The 27,091-nt window shown below is 50.9% G+C and overlaps 1 protein-coding gene across 2 annotated transcripts in view; it reads right to left on the bottom strand.

The window, feature by feature from the left end:
- The window catches only part of COL18A1 (collagen type XVIII alpha 1 chain), a 106,070-nt gene extending 79,644 nt beyond the window's left edge, over window positions 1–26,426 (bottom strand). For both annotated transcript variants that reach the window (XM_080937554.1, XM_080937555.1), the window contains exons 1-2: window positions 26,350–26,426; window positions 26,202–26,272 (exon numbers count right to left, since the gene is read on the bottom strand). In XM_080937554.1, the coding sequence (XP_080793680.1) occupies window positions 26,202–26,272; window positions 26,350–26,360 (82 nt within the window). In that variant the 5' untranslated portion in view covers window positions 26,361–26,426. The remainder of the gene's footprint in view (window positions 1–26,201; window positions 26,273–26,349) is intronic.
- Between the last annotated feature and the right edge of the window lie 665 nt (window positions 26,427–27,091).

Here is a 27,091-nt window from a genome sequence, read left to right as displayed (position 1 = left end):
AAACACTTAGGCCTGTTCATTCCTGAGGAGTGTGGCCTGCAGCAGGAGGGAATCACGTGACCTGTCAGGTATGGGAGGGGTGACCTTGGAACTAGAGGGATCCTCCATCTGTTTGGTGAATCTTGGGGTTGGCCGGGAAGAGCTGGTGTCGCCAAGACAGGACATGGATCCAGAGCAGGCCCAGGGGGAATTTATAGGTAAATATGAGGATGGATGGAGGGATGGATGGATGGATGGATAGATGGATGGATAGATAGTTGGATAGATAGTTGGATGGGTAGATGGATACATGGATGGATATGTGGATGGATGGATGGATGGATGGATGGATGGATGGATGGATGGATGGATATGTGGATGGATGGATATGTGGATGGATGGATGGGTGGATATGTGGATGGATGAATGGATGGATGGATGGATGGATGGATGGATGGATGGATAAATAGTTGGATGGGTAGATGGATACATGGATGGATATGTGGATGGATGGATGGATGGATGGATGGATGGATATGTGGATGGATGGATATGTGGATGGATGGATGGATATGTGGATGGATGGATAGATGGATGGATGGATATGTGGATGGATGGATGGATGGATGGATGGATGGATGGATGGATGGATATGTGGATGGATGGATGGATGGATGGATGGATGGATGGATGGATAGATGGATGGATGGATGGATGGATATGTGGATGGATGGATGGATATGTGGATGGATATGTGGATGGATGGATGGATGGATGGATGGATGGATGGATGGATAGTTGGATGGGTAGATGGATGCATGGATGGATATGTGAATGGATGGATGGATGGATGGATGAATGGATAAAAAACATGCCAATGAGTGGTATGACAGACAATCCTCTCTATTTCTCCTTTTTCTTCCACAAGGAATAATCCCTCTCTCATGGGGGCACAGCAGGAGGCATGGATTTCCCCACTGAGTGGCTGAGATCCAACCCAGTGAACAGAGACCCGTCCTCCATCTCTTAGGAACCTACAGCCTTTGTGCCTCGGGACCTTCTTCACTTCAATCTCCAAAAATTGCTGCTTAGAAGCGATGAGGAGAAGGAAACTAGGAGAGACCAGGGCTGGAAAGAGGCCATGGTCTCCAGTCAGATACAAGGAGTCCCAGAAACGCATTTGTAAAGAAAGTGTTACAAGTCACCAGCCAGCCAGCTTAGCCTGGCACTATACAGGCGGGCGAGACACACTGTGCTCATGAAGACACACTTTGTGCCCAGTCTCCAAGGATACATGCAGGTTCCACCTAGACAAGCGTTTGGAACACACCCGGAGTATCCTACCCAAGCGGCAATCTACAATAGACAGATCCAGGGGTGGCACACATTAGTAGCTTCATGGGACCATCCATGATACAGGGCTTCCTTTTGGGATAATAAGAATGTTCTAGAACTAGTTTGCAGTGGTGGCTGAACAACACAACAGCTGTACCAAATAGCCCTGCATCATTCCTGTGAGATGCCCGGTTTCATGCTACGAGAACTTAGCCTCAAGAAAACGTAGAAGAGTCAGTCCCATTGTCCCCAAAAAGAAAAGACACGACACAGGACGCTAAAGGAAGCTGCCACCATGTGTCATGGTTGTTCTTGAAGTCTCCTAGGCTACCAACCCCTCTCCACAAACACCCTGCGTTCCAGTCAGCCTGGGTGCTCCCTCCCAACCCTCTTCCCCTGGAATCTGTTCAGTTAAGTCTCCCTAAAAACGTAGCACTCCTGGAAGCCAGATACCTTGACCTCCTGTTCCTCGGCCGATCTATGTTAAGTTACTTCTGCCTCACTGTGATCTGACACCTGAGAGAAACAAAGGTTCATTTGGACTTTGGGTTTTGAGGCTGCTGTGGCCCATCGTGAAAGACAAAACAGTTATGGTCGTCAGAGCGTGAGGCTTGTTCACAAGCTGCAATGAAGAAGCAGAGGAATAAGGGACAGAACCTGAGATCAAAACCTTCAAAGGTCCACCCTTAGAACCCAACTCCTGTCAGGCAGGCCTCACCCCCTAACGGCTCTCCAGCCTCCTGGGTAGCATCCCAATTTAGGGACCAAATGCTCAAAACATGAGCCTGTAGGAGATATCTCAGTTTTAAACTGTACATTTCATCCACTGGCCCTTCAAGGGCTCCAGGCTATCCCATAACAGGAAATTCTTTAATAGCCCCTAACACTGATCGAAGGTCCAAAAATCTCTGATGCACAAAGAAAACTATATATATATAAAGAAACTGCATGGTTACAACATACAATGCACAAAATAAACACTCCCGAAGGAGGGAAAGTGGGGGACGGCAAGGAAAGATCTGGCCAAAGCAAGCAAACACCAAAACCGGCAGGCAGCTCCATGCTTAGCATCCCTGGCACTGTGGAATATGAGCTCTGATTGGTCCTGACACAGGCAGTACACACAGACTCTCCCTTGGACTAGCTCTCCCTAAATGCCTATCGTTTTCCTTGGCTGATGTTCCGTGTTCTTGCCACTGTCTTTATCCTGACCTTAAGTCTTTTCTTCTTTAACCTTATCACACTACCTTCCAGATTTATTTATTATGAAGTGTTCTGCCTGCACATGTGCCTGTAAGAGGGCATCAGATCCCATTACAGATGGTTGTGAGCCACCATGTGGTTGCTGGGAACTGTACTCAGGACCTCTGGAAGAGCAGTCAGTGCTCTTAACCACTGAGCCATCTCTCCAGCCCCCAATCCATTACTTTTAAATTAAACTTTATTCCAGTTTTCAGGATATAGGAAGAATGTAATCATGTTCTTTTCCAGACAGATTATAACTTGACTGTCCTCTAACCTGGTTCGAACAGAGTCCTCGTTCCTATCTGAAACCTCATGAACACAGTGTTCCACCCACGTCTGTCTCCTACCAGAATACTCCGCTAAGGTCTGCTTACTGAACTCTACGTCTTCTGCCAACCCACCCCACTCACATACCAGTTCCAACGGCCCATAGACCGCAGCAATGGCGCTCCAACTCTGGGGCGCTGATTCCTGTAATGAGTTCATTTGGCTTTGACCAAAGACCTGACAGGAATGATTTTAAGAGAGAAAAGGTTTGTTCTGACTCCGTTTCAGGGAAGGAGGGCCCGATGGAGTTCACAGCAGTGGGGATACGAGGCAGTGGCTATACAACCAGACTGTAGAGATGGAAGAGAAGCAGAATCTTCAATGCTCTACCGCCAACCCAGCCCGCATCCGCACCCGAGGCTCTACTCCCAGCAGCTAGCTAGGCCTGGCCTCCCAAAGGAGCGCCTTCAAAACCTTCCCTAGCAGCACCTAAATCTGGGGACCCAGCATTCAAGATATGAACCTGCGGGGGTAGTTCATACGCAAACTTAAACACCTTCCAGCCTAAGCTGGACCAATCCAGCCCACAGGAGGTGCAGGCCACCACCCTAAGGCGCATAAGTGTTATGACAGTTACCAAGGGTGGCCATGGAAAATGCATGCTGTGGGAGGTGGCACTCATTCCAAGGAAGTTCATGGGGGGTTGGGGAGGGCCCCTCCCTAGGGGGCCTCAAGTCCACCCAGCTCTTTGAGGCTTCCCCAGGTTCTTGGGCTTCTCAGGTGAGTCACCTCATTAGTCAGACCTGAGCTCAAAGCCCAGGGGTGGCCAGGTGCCAGCACATTCCTGAGCCTGCAGAGGCGGCACAGGCGGGGCACCTGCCCCAGCACACTGATTACAAGACAAGGAGAGGAAAGGAAACGGGAGAAGGGAGCTCGGGCTGTGGACTGCCAGAGACGGGGGTTCAGAATCTCCCAGGAACCCTCCCTGTATAGAAGACAGACAGAGGCAAGTAACCGCATGTCCAGCCACTGAAAGCTAAGCATGGTCAGTGGTCCACAACGGAGTCAGAGGTCACTGCAGATGTTCAAGACTCAGAAAGCTCTCCCTCCTCACAACCTGGAGTTTGCCCTCACTTGCCCACACCAACACCACTGGGGGCGGGGCTTTGAGGTCAGGGGTCAGCACAGAGCAAGAGGCCTTTGGGGGAAAGAAGGGAGCTGGAAAATGCAGTGTTAAGGGCCAGGTAGATGCTAGTCACCTAGGGGAAAAAGGGGGTTGGGAGATTCCCCTCCTTGAAGAGTGTGAACTATAGGTGGTCTCACTCACCCCTTTAGGTCCATAGCGACCTTGAATAAGAGAAGAAAGTTGATAAGGCATGAAACACACACACAGACAGACACAAAGCATAAATGCGCAAGACGGTCCTTTTGCCTGGTGTGCGGACCATTGATCACCGTGGACTTTTGCTCAGTTTACTTGACCAGGAGCCTCATGAATATACCTGGAGCCTGGCTTAATGAATGGCAAATACTCATGCATCCTTTAAAAAGGCTAAAAGGGACATGGTGGGGGAGGGAGTGACAGCATTTGGTGGTGCTGTTAGGAACCCTCCTGGGTAGGCCCTCAACCAACAGGACACCGTTTAAAAGGAGCATCCAGCCTGACAAAATATATCCCACCCTCACCCAGCCCCCATTCAAGGACATACATGAGTGTTATGGAAGACAGACAGACAGAGACAGACAGGCAAGCAAGCAGTCAGGCGGCCATACACCATATACACACGCACTCACAGACCTGGTCTCTCTTGGCTCCTGTAGCCCTCAAATAAACCACAGATCCCTGAGAAAGAGGCAGCCCCAAAGTGACGCATGCCGGGTAAGAAGCAGATGGTAACACTGCTGTTGGAAGATGAGCCCATGAAAAAACCTAAAGGACCCCTGAGGTACCACCCAGATGACATTCTCAGCTAGCAAGCAGTGTCCCCTGGATAGAAGACATCATCCGAGCAGGACAGGAGCACAGCAGTCTGCACACAGCCACTACAAGCTCACCCCATAGTGCCATAGGCGCACATCTTAGCTCCAGCTTAGCCTGGCTTCCAGTGTTCTGACATCCAAGAGAATCTTGCTGGGTGAGCAGAGCATTGGAGAGGGAGCAGGTATGGGGGGTGATACTACACTGTAGATTACCACAGTTTCTCAGGTTTCCCCGACTGGGGTAGAGGTTAAGAAGAAAACGCTTCCCTTGGGGAAGAAAGAACATACTGGGCCCCAAGGGAGTCTGCAGATACAGGTACTACAGTGGTACTGCCGCAGTCTCTGTCCAAGAGGTAGAGTAGGTGGTAACTTCCCAAGACAACTCTCAGAGTGATCTCCTCACCACACCCACTGTGGAGACGCATGGTCTCAAGCCTGGGCCCTGAACAAGTAGACAAGGCACAGGATGATACCAGAGCCCTGAAAGGCAAGCTCACACCAGGCCAAGCCTGAGTTGAGACTATTTTATAGCCTATGTTGGAGAGAGTTGGGCAACAGCCTCAAACTTGCTGAACAGAATGGTCAGCCGACCTATATATACATCTAGAAGAAAGTAGAAGCACAATTCCCCGCAGATGCTGCAATCCTACAGACCATGTCTCCTCTGGGTTGTTGGCATTCCAAGGGACAGGCAGGGCAGCCCTGCCAGTGCCCTGGTCTATGTCCTTTGGCTCATCCCATTTCCTGGGAGTGTCCCTGACCTGACTCACTAAACAGAACCTCTCTAATCTCCAGTTGCTGATCCCACCCTGGAGGACCACAAAGAGGAACAGCCACTGCCTGAGAACTCCTGCCCTAAGGCATTCTTGGGTACCTGATGGCTTAGAGCCACAGTGTCCACTTGTTCCCCTGCTGGGAGAACCAAAGGACTAGCCATGTTATTGGTGTATGTTTCTCAACATTGAAAAAAATAGTCCCCTGGAACTTCCCATAGGAAGGACCTGCTGGCCTATCAGGGCATGGTTCCCACTCTCAATGGTTCCAGGCCTTTTAAGGTTCCTCTGCCTTGGGCAGGTACAATGTCAAAGTTGCTACTGACCCTAGGCTAAGCCTTCTACACTAAGTGTGGCCCTACTAAGAGACACTTGAAGCCACATTCTTCCTTCACCTTTGCCACATGGGCCGTCCCTCTGCCAATTGTGAACCACCAGCCCTCCGTAGAACACGGGTTGGAAAGAGATCTTCCTGTCTTATGGACTCAGGGTACAGCAACTCCTCACTTAGAAGTGGAGACTGAGGTCCAGCTCCTCCCTCCCTCCCTCCCTCCCTCCCTCCTTCCCCAATATGCCAAAGTCAGCTTGGGCTCAACTATGTTAACTGATTCCATGTCATGAAGCCCTCAGCCATGGGGTCCCCCGCATGCTCACTCACTGTATATCTCCTGCTACAGTCACACAATACATTAGACACTTGAGTCACCAGCGAAAGGAGCCCACAGGAAAACCTGCTTCACTGTAAAGAGACAGCGATCTTCACAAAGCGCCCATTCAAAACAACTGGCTGAAGAAACTGATGCTGATTCACAGTGGGGCCAGGAACAGCAATTGCAGGAACACCAGGAAGGAGGCGGGATGAGGCATATGAAACCATTTCCCACAGTCCCCCATGTCTGAAGAAAACACTGGGAACCAACCACAGAAATGACAGTTGGTGGAGGCCCAAGAAGCAGGTCTACCATCAGGGTGTGTCTTAGTCAGGGTTTCTATTCCTGCACGAAACATGACCAAGAAGCAAGCTGGGGAGGAAAGGGTTTATTCAGCTTACACTTCCACACTGCTGTTCATCACCAAAGGAAGTCAGGACTGGAACTCAAGCAGGTCAGGAAGCAGGAGCTGATGCAGAGGCCATGAAGAGGTGCTGCTTACCAGCTTGCTTTCCCTGGCTTGCTCAGCTTGCTTTCTTATAGAACCCAGAACTACTACCCGACAATGGGCTGGGCCTTCCCTCCTTGATTACAAGTTGAGAAAATGCCTTACAGCTGGACCTCATGGAGGCATTTCCTCAACTGAGGATCCTTTCTCTGTGATAACTCCAGCTTGTGTCAAGTTGACACACAAATCCAGCCAGTACAGGGTGAGATTTTGACCCTTCACACAAGGTGGCAGGCGCTAAAGGACCACTCTGTGATCTCAAAGGAGGACATGTCTTGATAAGATCTTCAGCATCTGTCCTTTCTCTGGCATCTCCCGCCATCTTCCCCCCCCCCCCACATCCTCTGATGGGTTCCTAGAGCTCAAGTTCGAATCAAGTCTCAGTCATTTGTTTGGGAGCCCTGAAAAGAACCCTCAGCTCTGAGTCTGGTCTGCTCACCATGGAGAATTTGGAGTAGCACGAAATTCAGGGATGCCAACAGGTGTTTCTGGAAGCTTCTTTCTGTTTGGTTTCCAACTTGGGACAACGAGCTGAGGTGCATACTTAGATATCAAAGCAGACCTGGCCTCCATGTTCTCCCAGCATCCCTCAGTCCCTACCTGGCATACCTGCCTCCAACTCTGAACTTTCCAGCTCAGATGCTTGGCTTCCCTTCCCCCAGAGGCTCCTCCCTTCATAATCCAGATATTTTGGGGTCTCTCCTTCCCTTCTTCCCTCTCCCTTTTTTTAATCTTTCTCTCTCCTTCCCCTTCTCCCCATCTCCCTCTTCCTCCCCTCACTTACCCCTCTTGCTCTCCCTTCACCTCCTTTCCTTCTCTCTCATCTCTCTCTCTGCATGAATGCCCTTTCTCTCCCTCTCCATTGCTCTCATCTTTGGGACTTCCCTTGCCTCAGTATAACCTGTCAACTTCTTATCACCCAGAGCCCTCACCTCCCATTCCTCTCACCAGTAGACAGACCTAGAGAGGCAGAGGTCTAGACAGGTAGAGAGCCTGGGGGTGTCAGATGAGGGTGCCCGCAAGACCTCCCCACTCTAGTTGGACTCCCTCCCAGGGTACCTCACGCTGCTGTGCAGTGGATACACAGGACAGTAGTGGGAAGATGGCAGGGTCCAGATAGGGAACTGTGGGGCCCTACCAGCCAATGCCAAGACCAGTGAGGGAACATGAATCTATTCAGATGCCTGAGGGAACTACAAGGCAGGTCAGGTGCTACCTGGAGACTCCACCTCCCACAGGCCAGTGCCCAACTCCACGGGGCTGTTCTGCCAGTCCCAGCAGCCAGCTTCCCAGGCCCTACTGTCTGCTGGACAATGGGAATGACCTAACACCACAGCTCTGCCCTGCCCGTCTGAACCAATGGGGAGCAACTGCGCTGACCGCCTACCACACGAAAACACCAAACAGAAGTGTCCTGGCCAGGGGAGGACCATGCAGACCACTGGTCAGAGCAGATCCAAACCGGGCGGCTAGAGGGCACAGGTGGCCGTGCCTTTGGGGACATTATAGCCTGGAGGGTAAATGGGTTATTCTTCAACAGAGGCCTGCCTCACCTGTTAATGTTTGACAGGGGCACAAGTCAGGAACTCAGCAGTAATGGTGACTCAGTGGCCTAGAGCCCACAGCTCTGTGCTACATCTTGGGAGAGGAGGAGTGATACACTAGGTAGACACAGACTCTAAGGAATGAAGCCACATTCCACAGAAGTCAAAGGCTCAGCTTAAGTGTGACTGACAGGGGCTCCCACACTGTTCTCCCTTCTAAGCCCTGGCAGCTCCAGAAGGCACCCATTTCTGTAAAAGATGGTGGCCCAGCTGACATTAAGTGATGATATCAGACAGACACACAGTCATTCTCAACTCCTCTGACTGAGAGGGCAAATTCAGTTTGTCTGGTGGATAAAGAAAAGGGAGATGCTGAACACAACTGAGTATCTCTATACCCGGACATCTGGCTACAGTTCAGATGATGGCGCACTGAGTCTCAATGTTATGTAGAAACTGTTTTCCATCACCTCCGATTGGCTAATAAAGAGCTGACCAGCCTATTAGCTGGGCAGAAGAGAATAGGGCGGGACATCAGATACCAGTGGTGGTGGTGATGGTGGTGGTGGTGGTGGTGGTGGTGGTGGTGGTGATGGTGGTGGTGGTGGTCGTGGTGGTGGTGGTCGTGGTGGTGGTGGTGGTGGTGGTGTGGTTCCTAAAGAAAGGAGAAGTGTGGAGAGACCTTGTAAATGGACCAGGATTCATCTGGAGGTGGCAATGAAAAAGCAGCCACGTGAAAACACATAGACCAGAACCAGCCAGAGTTCTGATTACAGAAAAAAGAACCACTTGGCTAGGAAATAGGCCACCGTAGAGGGTTAGAATAGCTTAAAACCTGCCCAGCCTAGTGGCAGCAGCTTGTTAATAAAAATACCAGAGCTCTGTGTCTCTCACTAAGGAGCGGGCATAGAAACACCCTGCTGTTATTTGGAAGCAAAGGGGACTTAAGAACCCCCCCCCAAGAATAACATTTACAAGCACCAATCAGAGCACAGGTAAGCTAAACTCCCTTCTCCCCTCGTTTCTACAGAACAGTCCCGGACCAGGTAGGTGGCTATCCTCTGCCTAGTGTGCTAACCCAGTCATAGAACCGCAGCTCTGTTGTGAGCAGAGTCCAGCCCTTACATCCTCCCTGCCCTCGGCCTCCAACCCCTACCCTGGATCGAGCGATAGCTAAGGAGCCAGTGCATGTCCACCTGAGCGGAGACAGCCGTTCACACAGCCATCCCTGTCCACCTTCTCTGCTCCCACTGTAGGGACTGAGCACACATCCTTGCCTGATCTGTGTTGATTCTAACAGCTGGTGTCCTAAGACATAGGCGATGGTCTCTAGAAGACTCTGGAATCCAGGTACTGCACACATTAAGTCTTGAATTGCATACATTAAGGATGAATGTACGTATGCACACATGTGCTAATGTGAAAAGAGATGAAGGTTACCAGAGCATAGCACAGCATAGAACGGGAAGGAAATCCCCTTGGGTTTTACACAATGGACAAATAGGGCTTAGAGGTCTGTGTGGTTTGAATAGGTATGGCCCCAGGGTGAAACAAAACCCTCAGTCCCTAAAGTTCCGGTGGCTGCAGAGATGCTTGCTGCTCCTTTGGGGTTTCTTTGTTAAGTGCGTAGGTTCGCACGTGTGCACTGGTGCATCTGCACACCCTGGTTTGATTGTTTCTTTGAGAAACACACTCACTATGTAGCCCAGGCTGGCTTGGAATTCAAAGCAATTCTCCTGCCTTAGCCTCCCAAATGCTGGGATGACAGGTAAGCACCTTCACACACGGCAGGGTCTCGGAGTTTAAAAGTTACCCTCAGTCCTCATCTGGTTGCTTGATTCTTGGGAGAGGAATAAAAATTAAAGTCTCCATAAATGGAAGACAATGAGTCTGACCCCAAAAGTCATGAGCTTCCTTCCGGCCAGCAGCTGGCTACCGTTCCTGATATTGGCAATGCATCTGATCTACTTGTTGCTACAGCTTCCTCTATCTGTACCCGTCTGTCTGTCCATCTACAAAGCTGCCTCCTCCCTGCCTTCCCAAGTCCTGACCCACACAAGATTGAGTCACCCTGCTTGACCTGTATGTGTCTTCATGGCTCTGTCTCTCCTAGCTGATGTTGACCCCCATCCAGAACCTCCATTAGGGCAACCTGACTTGCTTACAGAAGCTCTTTGGTCAGTGAGTCCCTATGTAAGGACACATAGAGCCTGCTATCTGTCTGTCATCCTTCTTCAAGGAGCCTACAAGGTAAGATGGGGGACAGACAGACACAAAATCTCCTAGCCCCATCAGGAGATCATGCGGTCACAGTGGGAGCCAATCAGAAGGGGCAGACACATGGCAGAAACAGAGGCTGCCCTCTGGCCCCTGGTAAGATTGCGATCTGCATTTAGGACACCTGAGTTCCCTGAGACAGAGAAGATCAGGTACCTGCCCTTGACTACAGGAGAGCACCATCAAGGTCTTGGCTGCCCATGGATTCTCAGATTACTGCTCAGTCTCCCCAACTTCACTTCATATCCGCTAGAGCCCTGCCCGCCTCTTGGTTACCAGCCTTCTCCACAGGGCTTCCCTGGCTTTCTTGCCCTACTTCCCACAGGAGAATGTTGCAGGGAACAGGAGGAGCTGGGGTCCCCTGGCTCAGCCCCAGAGAATTCACCCCTACCTCCCACCAATTGTAATCCAGTTGCCGGGATACAGGGCAGTAGAAACTCAATCTCAGGATTAGCGTCTAGACAGCACAACCTCTCCCCTGGTTCTCCACCTATAATTGGGACCCAAATCGGCAGGCACTGTGAGCAGATATCGGGGAATAAAGGAGGAAGTTGTTCCTGGAGCCTCGTGGGGACATTCCTCAGCCAGGGCCTTGCGCTACCTGCTCTGGGGCTGCTGCGCACAGCACAGCCGACCTAGGACTGGGAGCCCAGCTGCCCGCTGTCTACACACAAAGAAGCTTTCATCCTCTGGAATGTCACGTCTTCAATTAGCGCAGAAAGAGCTAGAGAAGAAAGAACTGAAGATCGAGGCCTCCCAGCGCTGGGCTCGCCCGCCCCGCAAGGAGCCTTGTCTGTTAACTCTATGCTGCCCACAGTCCTGCCAGGCAACTGGCACATGAGCTAATGACCAGGTATTTCCCCCACACTGCGAGCATGTCTGACAGGCGCCGCCTAGGGCTAGTCAGGAAGGGAGCATCCGCCTACTGGCCTTGGGTAGCAGCACCTCAGCTGACACTGCCAGGAGGACCATAGAGCCAAGGTTAGCCCTTGGCCTTTCTATGGCCACTCAAGGACAGGAGAACTCATCACTAGGTCTAGGTGGGGAACAGCGCCATCTGTGCCTAAGTTCAGTGTCCTCTGGACTCTTGATTCTGTGTGCCCATACATGGATCTAAACATCTCATCTGAGTCAGACCCACCTGGGACCAGCTGCCAGGCCCATAACAAGAATGTGGCTACGGATGTGATTAACCAGCCTGGAAACTGGAGTTCAGCCAGGCATGGCAGCGCGTGCCTGCCATCCCGGCATCAGGCAGAGGTGGGAAGGGGGTGAATTCAAGGCCGTATTAAGCTACAAGGCCTCAAGTAAACTAGCGATGGACTGGGCGGGGCAGTGCACGCATGTGGTACTCCGAGGCTGAGACAGGAAGATCAAGACTTTGAGGCCCGCAGGACCGGAAACACTGTCTCAGCAAAACTCATCGAAGTGTCAGGATTTCGTCTGATGGAACTCCTCCTTCAAACACATGCCCACTGAGGCCCAGACGAGGGTCCATCATAGTTTTTCTATATCGATCGTTTTCTCTATGTTGCAAGCCTTCGTTTACATGCCCATTAAACCTACTAAAAACCACAAGGGAGGGGGCCATAAACAGTGGCTGCAGAAGAGAAGGGCTACACTGAGTGGCTGCAGAGGGGAGGTGCTATGCAGAGGGGAGGGGCTACACTGAGAGGCTGCAGAGGGGCGGGGCTATGTAGAGGGGAGGGGCTATGCAGATGAGGAGGGGCTATACTGAGAGGATGCAGAGGGGAGGGGCTATGCAGAGGGGAGGGGCTATGCAGAGGGGAGGGGCTCTACTGAGAGGATGCAGAGGGGAGGGGCTATGCAGAGGGGAGGGGCTACACTGAGAGGCTGCACAGGGTAGGGGCTACACAGAGAGGATGCAGAGGGGAGGGGCTATACTGAGAGGCTGCAGAGGAGAGGGGAGGGGCTATACTGAGAGGATACAGAGGGGAGGTGCTATGCAGAGGGGAGGGGTTACACTGAGAAGCTGCAGAGGGGAGGGGCTACGCAGAGGGGAGGGGCTATGTAGAGGGGAGGGGCTACGTAGAGGGGAGGGGCTACGCGGAGGCTGCACAGGGGAGGAGCTACACTGAGAGGATGCAGAGGAGAGGGACAATGCAGAGAGGATGCACAGGGGAGGGGCTATATCTGAGAGGCTTGGCAGAGGGGTCAAGGGGAGGCTGGCAGAGGGACTGAGGGAAGGAGCCACTGCTAAAAGGGAGCCAATCTTAAAGATACACTGGCTCCCCAGGGAGGTGATATGGCCCTGAGCCCTAGATAGCTATGAGCCAAGGAAAACAGTGTCATGGGTGGAAGGAGACACGAGGCAGAAGAGGTCATAGGATGTGAGAGAAGAATGAGGAGTCACAGGTAAGCAATCTTCCTCAGCAGGAGGTACCTCTCTCTGTGTTTACCAGTGTGGAGAAAAAATAACCAGAAGAGGCTGGTCCAAGGCCCACTGGAGAATTTGTGTTTATACAAAGGTACCTTCTGCAGTTTGATTCCTTGGCAAAGCTTGCAGCTCTGCAGGGGACCAGGAAGACAGCTGGACAACAGCACACCCACATACATCTATCTGCTCTGTGACAAATCTTGTGTATGGGTGAGACATGAGATTCTGTAAAGTATTTTGATCAAAAGTACATCTTTAAAAATATTAACTATTGCCAGGTGCACCTCTTTAATCCCAACACTCAGGAGGCAGAAGCAGGAAGATCTCTGTGAGTTCAAGGCCAGCCTGCTCTACAGAGTAGGTTCCAAGACAGTCGGGGCTTCAAAGAGAAACCCTGTCTCCAAAAACCAAAACAAACAAATAAATAAAACTACTTAATATCAACTGTGCATACAAATATCTCAGGGACTGAATTCCCAAGCTTAGGACTCTAGGTAGCACCTTCTGGGAGCCCCTGTTAAGGATTTGGGGATCCCTGTTATAGTAGAGAGGGGGAATTGTTCAAACAAGCATTTGCCATCCTAAAGTTCCCATTTGTTTGCAGAAGACAGAGCCCTGTGTGGAATGCACAGTCACTAATTCCTGTGGTGATATCCAATGCCAGGAAAGACTGAGACAAGAGGTCTCCAAATGGCCAGACACTCACAAGTCCCGTATTTTAAAAAAAGTGACATGCAGAAATGTCCCCAGCAAGTTTGGTGCTAGTGGACAGTGTCCCATCCCTGAGACACTCCTTTATTATGTAGCTGGAGGCTTTGTTTGATAATGATACAAGTATTCACGTGGAAGTCCACGTCATTTGAGGTTCTTGGCCTGTGTGGGCAAGTACAGGCAATGACACAGCTGGAAGTCACTGGTTCAGGGACAGGACTCACCAGCCACATGGAGGTCACCCAGACTTACAGGAAAAGGCTTGGAGAAGAGGGAGGGAGTGTGTACTGAGAGGCGTAGTGAGCAGGTTCAGGAGAGAGCTTTGGGCCAGGATACCTCAGGGAAGTGGCCTGGTTCTGCCTAACACAGAAAAATTAGGCCAACCCACGGCCTCGCTGACTGAGATCAGATTAATATTCAGTCTGAGTGATCCCTGATGACAGGTTTAGCTGGAGATGTCGGGTGTGTTTAAAGGTCCCCGTAAGTGTGGGAGTAAGCAGAAGTGGGCACAGGCCATGTTACACGAAGGTCTAAGAGAGCTGAAGCACCAACTGCCTAGCCACAGGGCGGCAAGCAGGCAGGTTGACTGGAACTCTTGCTGGAGGTGAGCTCCAAAGAGGGGGAAAAAAAATCAAGGCTACCTGATGAACGAGGGGTATGGAGTAACATGTCTAACATGCCGTTTAACTCCAGCACCTGGGAAGCAGAGGCAGGCAAATCTCCAAGTTCAAGAGCAGCCTGATCTAGAGATCCAGTTTCAAGACAGCCAGGGATACACAGAGAAACCCTGTCTTGAAAACAAACAAACAAACAAGAAGCCCAAATGAGAACAGACATGGGAGCACAGACTACAAGAACTCACCAAGAGGAGAGAAGAAGGCGGACCAGAAGATGCCAGTTTGGTTGAGTGAATGAGGACACAGCACAGGTGGGACAGAGACAAGCTGTGTCCAAGGTAGGAAGACAGCCAACTCCCTGCTTCAGGCTAAGTAACAGTGCTTAGGAGAGCACTGGTCCACAGAACCACTCCAAGAGAGCAGTATCCAGCTCAAAACAGTTTCCCCAAGGTACATATTGTCTAAACAGTACTCAGCCAGTGGGATAGGAAAAGAAACTTTTTTAAAACCAGAGGGCAAAGGTCAGGTAGGAGGTCTGAGAACTTAAGAGATAAAGCACAAGAAAGAACTCTTATCTTTTGTCTTATCTGGGGGGGGGGGGGAGAATGCTGGCCTGGACAATGAAATGCAAAAGGAGGAAACAGAGCCTTCTGAAGGGGTTGGGACGAAAAGACCACAATGTGGGGAAGGACTGTCGGTGGCCTTATAGTTCAACTATTAACCGTTGCTAAATAACTGAAATTCAGAAACTAATTTAGCTTGAATTTAATACCTGCTGAGATATAGACTGACTTGGAAAGAGGAGAAGAAGCTTCTAGGAACCAGGGAGGGGCTTGAGAAGGGACGTGGATGATGGATGGCGGAAGGGGGTGGGGGGGGGGCAAAGGAATGAATTCGGATGCTGGGAACGCTAGAGAGGAGGAATTCTGGGAAGCTGGTGGAAAGAAATGAGGTGTATTTGAAGGCAGAAAGGGAAGGGATGGGGATGCTGGAGAGGGGTGTGTAAGACCTTGATCTAGCGCAGGCCGACTCTGCATCCTCACCCCCAGCTCCTGAACCTGAGGAAAGAAAGGAAATGCCACCAGGCCCTATTCTCCTCAGGCCACAGCCTCAAGCCTTGCCATTTCCCTGGGCACAATGGCATTCCTATTCTACAGGGGCTTGGTCAAAGTTTGAATGTGTGCTAGTCCTCTGGCTAGCTAGTGGGCTTCAGGAAAGCGGCCAGGGCTGGCTGATTTGCCAGTCAAGGTTGACATGGCTGACGAATCACGGCAGACGCCAAGAGATAAAAGGGGGGCCTATCTGGACTTCATGACAGATGAAGTCCAGAGATGTAAACACTACACCCTGATGAGCCCTGGGTGGAGCCCCCATAGCTCCCCTCCTCAGGATACAAGCAAGCCCCTCTGCTTCTTCCCTGAACGTGGACAGGCCTAGAAGCTGACCTAAGCACATGGCCAAAGGCTCCCTCAGAGGCTTCCCCTACCTATGTGTGCTCTCAGGAAAGGTCCCAATCCCCAGGTACAAGCCAATAGCCCAACATGGCTGGTTTGGTCTGAGATGTCATTTAAAAATTCCAGAAGTCCACTTGCTGGGTAGTGGGTGTGGTTTGGTCACTTTATAAGGATTTTCAGGTCCAGTCCCTAGATCTACATCAGCCACCCTGTTTCTGCAACGGACTGGCTTGTGGGCTCCATTCTGGATAACCGAGGACATAGGAATCACTCAAGACAGCTGAGGCCTGGGCAGTGTTCAGAACAACCAGAGGCTGGCAGCCTCTGGTCCACGGATAAGTCCACACAGCCATCTGTTTTACTTCAGGGAACTATTTCCAGGCTCACTGTCATATCCCTTGGGGCTGACATGAGCCAGTCTCCTGAGGCTGATAGGCAGAGTGGGGAGGAGCTAGCTTTTATACTATGTATCTATGTGTAACTTGTATAATATGTAACACTGTCCTGAGCAGTGGTCTGTCTGATCTGGGATAGACTGAACCCACTCTGCAAAGCCCCTAGGGCTCTGAGTCCTGACTAGCAGAGCTCCTATGTATCTCAGGGACAGCAGGGACAGCAGGGACAGCATTCACGGTCATTCCTCCCAGCAGCTCCCAAGCCTGGCAGCCACTTTCTAAATGGTAGTTACCGCTCACCAACAGTTGCCCTCCACTCTCCCGCTCCCTGGTTAGAGAGGCTCCAGGGGCCAAAGGAGAAGTCCACTGAAGGTTGAGGAGTGTCCTTGGGAATGGAGGCTCATCTTTGGCTTCTTCATGGACCGGGTGGTCCCAGCTGAGCTAACAGGCTCAGACAGCATTCTGGCCGGTGGGCCTTAGAGACATTGTGGCATCCTGCTTGGGAAAAGATCAAACCTTAAATCGATTCAACTCCTGCAGGTCACAAGGAAGTCAAAGCACTGCAGAGATGGGTCCTCCAGGCTCTGGGGCAGACCACCCCAACTTTCCCAGAAGGTGTCTAGAGGTACGTGTGTCACCTAATGGCTGCCTCCATGTTCCAGACCAACAGTGTAGCACCCCAATTGTATTCTGTTCTCAAATATCCACCCTCAGATGCTCAGATTTATACCTCCATCTTCATCTCCTCATGACCCCTGATAAGCACTCTGGGATCACGTCAGACACCCAGAGGATCTGATCATCTCCCTACCTCAAAATCCTCACTCTAACTCCAGGTGTAATGTGCCATTGGACCTTCACAGTCCGCAGATGAAGATGCAGACATTTTTCTGAGACACTCACGGTTCAGTCTGATGTACATGCCACAAAAGGGCATGGGTCTCCCATCCTTAGAGCCTGCCATCTGTCCTTACTGGTAGACCAGCTGTGTTTCCAAGTCTGGCATAGACCCGTGGCCAGCTGGCTGACTTTAGTCCCTAGGGCTATCCACTAAGAGAGGAGCTGTCCACAAGGGTTCCAGCCTAGCGGCCTGTCTGAAGAATCTACATTTCGCCTCTCCCATGTTGATGGGAGAGGAGGAGGAGGTGGCGTCCCTGGTTACAAACCTTCCATGGCACTCCACTGGGCTGCTTTCTTTAGGAGTGAAGAATCATTTCATCAAGAAAATAGTCAGGGGCTGGAGAGACGGCTCAGTGGTTAAGAGCACTGACTGTTCTTAAAGAGGTCCTGAATTCAAATCCCAGCAACCACATGGTGGCTCACAGTTATTTGTAATGAGATCTGATGCCCTCTTCTGGTGTCTGAAGACAGCTACAGTGTACTTATATATAATACATAAATAACTAAATCTCTAGAAAAAAGAAAATAGTCAGATCCTGGTTGCCCAGGGAGGGAGCTCTCCGGGAGATAGGGCTGTTATCTAAGGACCTGGAATGAGGCAGAGGTCCTTACTGATTATTGACTGCCAAGAACAGGTGCAAGATGTGGGTCTACTGCACGGTGGAAAAAGTAGAAGTAACAAAAGGGGGGAGGGGTATTAGGTGCCAGAATGAAAAACAGAGATAAGACACCTGGGCTCACACAGTACATCAGGCTCAACATATTTCTCCTCCTTCTTCTCATCTTCTTCCTCCTTCCGATACCCCCTTCTCCTCCTCCTTCTTCTCCTCCAATTCCTCTTTCCCCTCCCCTCTTCTCCTTCCCCTCCTCATTCTCCAAGGGCTAGTGGCTCAGAGAACAGTAATGGCTCTTGAAGACACATAGGAGGTAGGACCATGAGCTCTCAGCTCTAAATTATCCCAGTTTGGAGGACCTCACTGTTCACAGGACCCTGTCCTGGGCCTCCCTATCACCTCTAGAACCCCGTGCTCGTTGGGAATGTCCTAGTAACCTGAACCCTCAGCCATCCACATGGAGGTTTCTATAAAGCAGGAAGGTGACCAGAAAGAACTGTGAGGAGAGAAAGGAACAGTGTGAACAAGAGAGGCTGTGGCCTTACCCAGCAGCCCGGCAGGGAGGGCTACTGAGGAGGGCTTGCATGGGGATTAGTTGAAAGTGGCTCTGTTTTCTAAGTGAAAGGCTAATGTGACAATGAAAAGGGAATTGGAGGGTTCTCCTATTCACTCCCTAGACAGGGCCTAAATGCAGGACTCAAGCCTTGGCTAGAAAAACCTCTGCTAGGAAGAGATACCAGCCCTTAGGAGTCTTCTGATGACCCTGTGAATTCTTAAATTATGTCAGTCCTATAAAAAAGGTCCTGTTGGGCTGGAGAGACAGCTCAGTGGTTAATAGCACTGACTGCTCTTCCAGAGGTCCTGAGTTCAATTCCCAGCAACCACATGATGGCTCACAACCATCTGTAATGAGATCTGATGCCCTCTTCTGGTGTGTCTGAAGACAGCTACAGTGTGCTCACATATAATAAATCTTTTTTAAAAAATTTTTAAAAGGTGCCTGTTAACTAGAAGCGGGCAGGTGGCCTTGAAATCTCTAAGAGCACATGATAAATTCATGTCACCATGCTAGACACCTCAGGTAGTCTAGGAAGAACTCTGAGAGGCCGAAGTAGCTGCATTTCCTAATATAACATGTCACAGTAGCAGGTCTGCCTCACAGCTGGGTAAGAGGTCCAGAAACACACCTTCTACTCCGGTTAACGACATCTTTCCAGGATACTGGCTGGCAGCTGGGACGGAGCCTCCATAGGACATTAGGAGTCCTCTGAATCCAGCTCAGGACTCTCATGACTCGGGGAGAAACTGAGCCACAGCTATGCTCCCTTCAGGCTAGACCAGATTTTATATTGCCTCATGCCAGGCAAACCACCATCAGCCCCATTGGAAGGGTCAGGAAGCTACGGAATGTCACACAGCACTGGGGACGGAGCCAGCTTCGAACCTAAATCCTGGGCTCTCAGCCACATCAACCTCCACCTATGAGGGCAAAGCTGATGGCCAGGCTGCCTGCCAGACTTAATCCCTGAGATCTGGTGACTCTACAACTGCTTGTTCTAAGAACTGGACTCCAGCAGAAAGCAGTCAGTACATACCACATACCTCTCGTACACAGGGCCCAGCCACTCAATGCTTCCCAGAGAACGCACCGAGTCTCTCACATAGTCCTTTGCCTACAAAAAATGAGCAAACCAACCCGGCCTGAGCTAAGCCCACCCTTACACTGTGTTTGCAACTACGGGATGGATTGGAAGTCATACAAAGGAAGAAAAATGTTACGCATTACAGGCTGAGTAGGCCAGCGCGACAATATGGCACGCAAGGAAAGAAATGTCCCAAGAAAGGAAGACAGAGAGATGATAAGTAATATAGTGACCCTCTGCAATTTTTGATCAGATTAGTAAGAGTTTTTTTTTAAGTGACAGGAGCTAGTTCTGGTACAACCTGATGAGAATTAGCTCTGCCCATCTGGAGGCGCCCTACCTCTCCTGAAGGCCCAAACACACTCCCCACCCCCCTACTCCCCCCACACACCCAGCCACAACTCTAACTGGAAGCATCCAAGATAAGGACCGTGAGAACTTGGAGCTGGATGGAACCCAGGCCCCGGGCACTCTGCCTCCAGAGATAAGACACTCACTCCCCCCTCAGCCCCCAGACTACTGGCATCTGGAAATAACTGTCTACCTTTGCTCCTTTCTCTCAGAGCAGGCACCGGAGGTATTCAGAAACACACACAAGAAAGGATAGGTGACCGAGCGGAACTGTGGAGGAGTGACATTCACCCCAAGGTAACTAGTATGGCCTCTCTGTACACACCTCCAGGTGTGGACCAATCAGAGCCGAAGCGGAGCCTATGAAGGGTGCCCACCAGTGCTGGGTACCACTCTGCTGACTGGTCTCAGTAGCCACAGTGGAAGTCCTGGGTGCTGCTCCCATGAAGATACCTGGCTTACCCACAATGAAGGGCCATGGGCGAAGACAGGACTACTTCAGCTGACCCTTGTTCTTAGGGCTCCAACCATCATGGGGTCAACTACATAGGCTGAAGCTTTGTCTGCCAAGGGCCCTGGGAGGTAAACAAGGCAGCCATCTAAGAGCTGGGGATGAGCAGCTGTATCAGATCAACATCTACCTGAGCAACCGTATCTCGATACACCACTGGTGTCTGCTGGGGTGTCTGCTGGAGCGCTAAAATCCTCTTCCTCTTCAGGGATGTCTCCAGTTGATACATGGGAAGGTCTATCTTTTTCCTAGAGGCACGGAACAACTAGATTCAGGTCTGTAGGGACTCACATGGCACAGGGATTCACAGTGACCTCTAGTGACCTCTCTCACAGCTACACCCACTGCTCTTCCCAGCCCTCTAAGCTCCCAGGAAAGCCCGGGTGGAAGGTTCACTAAGACTGAAGAAGCTCTTGCTCTGAGCTCTCTCCAGCTCAGCTTTTCTAAGAGTTCAAACCACTGCTCCTGTTCAGTGAATAGCTTGTGCTGGCAGGCTTTTGCAAGATGCGGAACCCTGCAACCGAAATTTGATACTGTTTCAAAGACGTGGCTCAGCTTTGAAACAGGTGGCCTGGTTGCTGCTAATTATGAAGGTACTAAAAAACAAAACAAAAACAAAAACATTGAGTGAATCTAAACAAAAAATGAATGACTGGATGGCAGATAGATGGAGGGATGGATGGTTGAATGGATGGATGGATGGATGGATGGATGGATGGGTGGGTGGGTAGGTAAATGATGGATAGGTGGGTGGATTGATGGGTAGATGGATGGGTGGATTGATGGGTAAATGGATGGGTGGATTGGTGGGTGGGTGGATGGATGGGTGGATAGGTGGAGATGGACAGATAGGAGCGGATAGACAAATGATGTGATGTCATCTGCAAAATTTAAATCTTAGCTAGGTATAGTGACATACGCCTTTAATTCCAGCACTTGGGAGACAGGGGCAGGCAGATTTCTGTCAGTTCAAGACCAGCCTGGTCTACAAAGCAAATTTCAGGACAGCCCAGACTATTACACAGAGAAATTCTGTCTTGAAAAACTAACTACTGGGGCTGGAGAGATGGCTCAGTGGTTAAGGGCACTGACTGCTCTCCCAGAGGTCCTGAGTTCAAATCCCAGCAACTATACACATGATGGCTCACAACCATCTGTCATGGGATCTGATGCCCTCTTCTGGTGTGTCTGAAGACAGCGACAGTGTACTCATATAAATAAATTAAATAATCTTTATTAAAAAAAAAGAAAAATAAACTACCAATGGTAATAGTAACAGGAAGAGGAGGAATAGCATCAGCTTTTATTAATAATTTTAATTTATTTTAATAATAATCATTATTACTGTTTAAGCCTAGGCTCTAAAAAATCAAGTACTGACAAAAATATATTCATATAGTTTTATGCAAAAATGCTTTTTAAAATCTGTACATTTATCTCTTTTTTTTTGTAATAAAGTTGTTTAAATTAAAAAAAAAAAAAAGCTAGGCTCTACACATAACCCATCACCGATCCCTCTCTGCAGGTGGCCCCACCTCATCTTCGGGCAGCATCTCTGAGGCCTTTGTCTGTCTAGGATCTTCTCTGTGGGACACCCTAGAGTCAACCCTCTAGGGTGTCCCACAGTGCTGATAAATAGCTAAACCCAACACTTCTTACATGCACCTCCAGAACACTCTGATCTTCTGGAAACTGGGGGTAACTGAGGACCTGCCATGTCCTGATGCTGAATGTCTCTGCCCTACCCTGCCATGTTCCATGACATCTCCCCCATGCATACAAAGTGCCCATAGAAGATCAGCCTAGTAGTGACCCCATCTGCCAGCATAGAGTTCCAGATAGATGTGCAGGCGTGTGGGCAGCCTCTTCATGCTATGGCTCTGGCTGCAGCAGCCAGGATGGCTGTGCTTAGGCTTACCCGTATGAAGGAGCCAGGGGGAAGATATGCTCCCACAGGCAAGGACCAGACACGCGCCTGCAGCCCAAAGCTGACCTGACTCAGCGTGTCTATGATCAGAAGTTCCCTGACAGCCACCCCACATGAGCATACACACACCCACCAACTGACCTGTGTCTCTCAGCCAGCAACCTGTCCCCCACATCCCCAGCTATCATGACAGTTGTGAGTTGTACAGATACACTGTATGTCATGAAAACACACAAAAAGGACACAGAGCAGTGTAAACAACTTTACCGAGGGTTCTCAGGGGCCCACAGCACCCATTGTCTTCCTCCCCTACTAGGGATGGGGAAACCCATGCTTCAACCCAGGTGACAGCCGCCACACGGGAAACCTGGGCACACAGGACTGTGCACAAAGCTTGCGCTGTCCCTTCTCCTGCTGCCTACAGACTTCACTTCAGTGTCAGGGAGCTTTCCAAGATGGTTCCAAGGGAGGAAATCTGAGCCTGGCAAAAGCTAAATCCTGGGCCCCAAAACTTCAGGGTGGGATCTCGTTCTAGGAAGCACATGACCTGGCCACAGGAACAGAGCCATTCAGCTCATGGGAAACATGCTAGATGTCCCCAGATTGTTCTATGATTTTACCATGACACTTGCAATTCAAAAATGTACCCAATTTTTAAACCTCATAAATATAACAATGTTTCTATTTTCCTAGTGTTTCACATACATTCTCTCTCTCTTCTCTTTCTCTCTCTCTTTCCTCTCTCTCTCTCTCTCTCTCTCTCTCTCTCTCTCTCTCTCTCTCTCTCTCTCTCTCTCTGTCTCTGTCTCCCCGCCCCCCTCCAGCATCCAATCTTAGGAATTTCTACAAGGCCCCATGTGGTCTATCTGACGGCTGTCAGGAAGCATCATTACATTACAGGTTACCAGAAGCATCCTTGAGACAGGAACCATTGAACTGTTTACCCCTAACAGAGCCTCTGATGAAGTTCTGAGTCCTGAGTCTACATCTGTGGTCTAAGAGATGTTCATGGAGTAGTGGTCCTCATGCCATGAAATCAGGGGTCTAGATACCCCACACAGGACCTGTATGTAATGTTCACTCGTGTATGTAATCATGTGCAACTGTTCTGACCAATGTACCCCTAAGTATCAGTATATGTTGTGTTTTCCTTTGTGGATGGTGCTGCATTGCAGGGGGCTTGTGGGTGTGGATGTGTACATGCACACACACATACACACATATGCATGCATGGTGTGCATTTGTGACTGTAGGAATGTGGGTTTGTTTGTGTGCACATGCATATGAACATTTGGTGGTCACAGATATCAATGAATTTATGTATGTGAGGGCATGTGTGGTTTGTGTTGTGTAACCGTATATGCCTATCTGTATGTTCATTTATCACATTCATGGGCACTTGTGGCTTGAGCGCACATGTACATGAATATTCGTGTCTGCACAGGACATTTTCGAAGTGGAAGCATGGCGAGAGAAAGCATCGCTCTGGCCAGATTAGCTGCAGCATCTACCCGCACCCTGGGGAGGTCAGCCCACTCCTTCTAGGTTTCCTCAGGAAGAGGGCTTCCCCTTTCTCAGTCCCCCTCCCCCCTCCTTTGAAGGAAAACAGGAGTACCCTGAAAAACAAGTTTTGCTGAAATTCAAAACTATCTTCAAGGTCTTTGCATCTGAATCCTGAGGACTCCCCGGTGGGTGAGCCAGGAATGGGAGCCCTTTCCCACTTAGTCTCAAGTTACCAAGTGCCTGTGTGCCCCTTCCCTGCAGGCCTACTGAGGCAATGAAGCTCAGGGGCACTGCTGGGTACCTAGTATCCCGGGACAGGGGGAGTCTTGGCAACCCCAGGTATCAGACACAGAGCACAGGGAATCTGTGGGAAAGTCCAGCAGGAGAAGATCTGGGAACAAGAGGATATGAAGGCAGCTCCAGGGTGGCCATGAGCATCCTATAAATGCCTTGTTGGCATTTTTTAGCATGTCCTCTTTCCTCACAGACCCCCTCTTAGAAGTCCATAACCAAAAGGCATACACAAGTCCACAAGAGGAAAAACTGCAGACAAATGGGGACCTTACATACCTTAGGAGTCATAGGTGGTTTGACAGCTCCCCCAAGGCAGGTTAGAAGTAAAGGTACAACCTACTATTTCGGAGCATCCGAATGAGCCTCAGAATCACAGCAACACAGGACCAGTCCAAAAACAGAAAGGGGCGTTGCTCAGCATAGAGACATTTACTTGGAGAGTAGCTAGGCCTCTAGGCAGCTGAGGGCGGTTTCTACACGACCCAAGCAAATCACAACCTGTCAGTCAGGATTTCAGGCATATTAGCTCTTCTCCCCCACCCCCAATAACTCAAGAGACCATCAGTTATCCTGGTCCCAAGGACTCAGCCCAGCCAGGATGAGGAGCCCTACCATGTTGGGGGAGGAGCTGGATTAAGCAACACAAGCCCCCTACTGAGCAGCTTTTGACTCAACCTCCAGGACACAGAAGAGTCACATTCCTTGGACATCTCTAGAGGAACCTCCCTGTCCCTGAGGGTACAAGGCTAAAAACCCCAACAGTAGCCACAGCAAGCAAAGACACACCACCTTCCCAAGGTTATCCTTAGATGGCACCAAAGCTTACAGACACACAGGCTTGTTCCATCTAAAGGCTGAAATTAAGGTCACCTTTTCTATACTTGAAATCAGTCAGGCTGGGGGCTGGGGTGTGTGCGTATGTGTGTGCTGAGCTGGGGTGTGTGTGTGCTGGTCTCTCCAGCATCTTCCTTTGTCACCAGTGATTACAGAAGAGTCCCCAGGCTTACAAATCCCTGTCTGCTGCCCCTGCCAGTCCCTCATTTGATTAATAGCCCCAAGTGCCATGTGGTTGGTCAGTAAGAACAGCCTGGCCAAGACCCATCTCTGGCAGTGGCAAGGCGTCACCCAACCCACCCCCCAACCCCCACCCCCATAGTTAACACAAGTAAATGAAGAATTATCCGATACCCAACCAATAGGTGCTTTTCAGATCTGCTGTTTAAAAGGGCCAATAATGATGTTTAGCCCGAAGTGACCAACGCACTGAAGCAATGGACCAAGTTACTTTCCCTTCCCTGGGTAATTCCCCGCCTCTCTTTATCTTTTATCCTTCGAGATGCTCTGGCAAGAGCCCTGGGACCACCGCAGGTGACACTGCAGAGTACGCATTTGGTTCTTTGGCTCATCAGCGGGCGCCTTTGTGATAAAGCGCGGGGTTTCTACCCTGGCAGTCTGGCATTGCACCAGCCCCCAGCTCAGGGGCTCTGTGGATATGTTGAGCAGGAGAGCAGCCAGTTACTGGTTAGCTGCTGAATCTCACTCAGAGCTGGTGGCAAAAGCAAGCTCTCAGTGCGCCCATGCTGCGGATCTTACCCGGCAGCAGAGAAGGCGACGATTCCACGGACTTAAGAGCTTTGTTGCCGGCCTGGCGCTCCTCAGCATCAAAGGGGGGACCGCGCGCAACCCGACACCACTGCCGGCGCGGGGGACAGGGGCCTTGAGTTGCAGCGGCACACAAAGACTAGCCGGCCACCGGGAGTCCGGCCCCGGGCAAACGCGTGCAGTTTTGCCTCAACAGGTTGGAGACTCAAAGATGACGCCATGCACTTAATGATCTCTCTCAGTTTTTTTTCTCTGCCGTGACAAACCCGCCCACGGTCTCTCCGGAGGACCTGGAGGGACCGGCGGCCACTCACTCGGGGTTGATGAGAATGAGGCCAACATTGGTGAGGTGGGACAGCAGTGTATGCCTCCGCTTGCCTAGCAAGCGGAGCGCACAAACTTCTCCGAAGAGTTGCTTTAAGTTTGGCCACCCCTCAGTGGACACCAAAGACGGACAGCTCGCACCCCGGACGCTCAAAGTCTAGAGAATGAATGGCTAGCCTGAGCAGCACGGCGCTAAAAACTCCACCAGGGCGCAACCCCCTGAGCACTCCAGCCACCGCCCGCCACCTGCGCGTGGGCAGGGCCAGGCCGCCACTGCCTCCCGGCGGACTGCACAGGATAAGAAGTGGCTGTTGCCGGGACAAGCCAGAGAACTGCACAAAAGGCACGTTAAGTCTGGCGAACCCTGGGGCACCACGTTATACTTCCATTCAGGCTTACCTGGCTCTGCCCAGGAGACGCGTGCCACCAGCAGCAAGACCAAACTGCTAAGTATGTCCAGGAGGTGCCACCTGCGGACGACAGTCACAGGTTAGCGGGCCCCGAGCGACCCCTACCCCTCGCACCCTTTAGCCCTGAGCTTGCAAACCTGGAAGCCATCTCTCCAGGCCAGGCCAGGCGGTCTGCGCCCGGATGCTGCACCCAGCTCCTCGGTGAGCCGCTTGCCCACAGTGCTCCCGGCCGCTGCTGCTGGCTAGGGCAGGGGCGGGCAGGGGCGAGCAGGGGCGGGACGGGGCGGAGACAGATCGATAGGCGGGGCCCTAGGCTCTAGGCGCAGAGCTGGGCCAGAGAGGACCGGGTGAGCTTAGGATCGGAATCGGAACCTGGGGCAAGCAGTGTGGACAAGAGCTGTCATCTATCGCAGCTTCTAAAACTCCAAGTGGCAATCTCTTTCTCTCTTCAGTGTCTCCAACGCGCGTGTTCCCTCATACCACGCTGCCTCACAAAGCTAGTGAGATCTAGGTTCAAACCCAGGGCGAGGTGCAAAGATGTCCTGCATCCATTAATTCATGCCTACAGCAGGACATATGTTCAGAACGTGAGGTGGACAACGGGAAGGCCAGCGATTTGAAGAAAGAAGACTTCTACCACCAGTGGACACTAAGGAGTGACAATGGTCACTTATGTCCCCTGCACTCTTGGATCACTTGGTGCGTCATGTGAGGGTCCTGCCAGTCTCAATATCTCCACTGTCTCCTAGTCCAGAGCAGACTGTCTAAACCGTTGCCATGGTGCACCCCCATGGGTACCTCGTCTAAAATCTGTCTGCAGGTATACATGTGTTGTGAAGCCTGCCATGTCCAGGGGTGACCCCTGCCCCCACCTCCACC

Source organism: Micromys minutus (assembly GCF_963924665.1).
Source record: "Micromys minutus genome assembly, chromosome: 25".
NCBI lineage: Eukaryota > Metazoa > Chordata > Mammalia > Rodentia > Muridae > Micromys > Micromys minutus.
The sequence above is the reverse complement of the archived record's forward strand: the minus strand, read 5'-3'. Positions and strand labels throughout refer to the sequence as shown.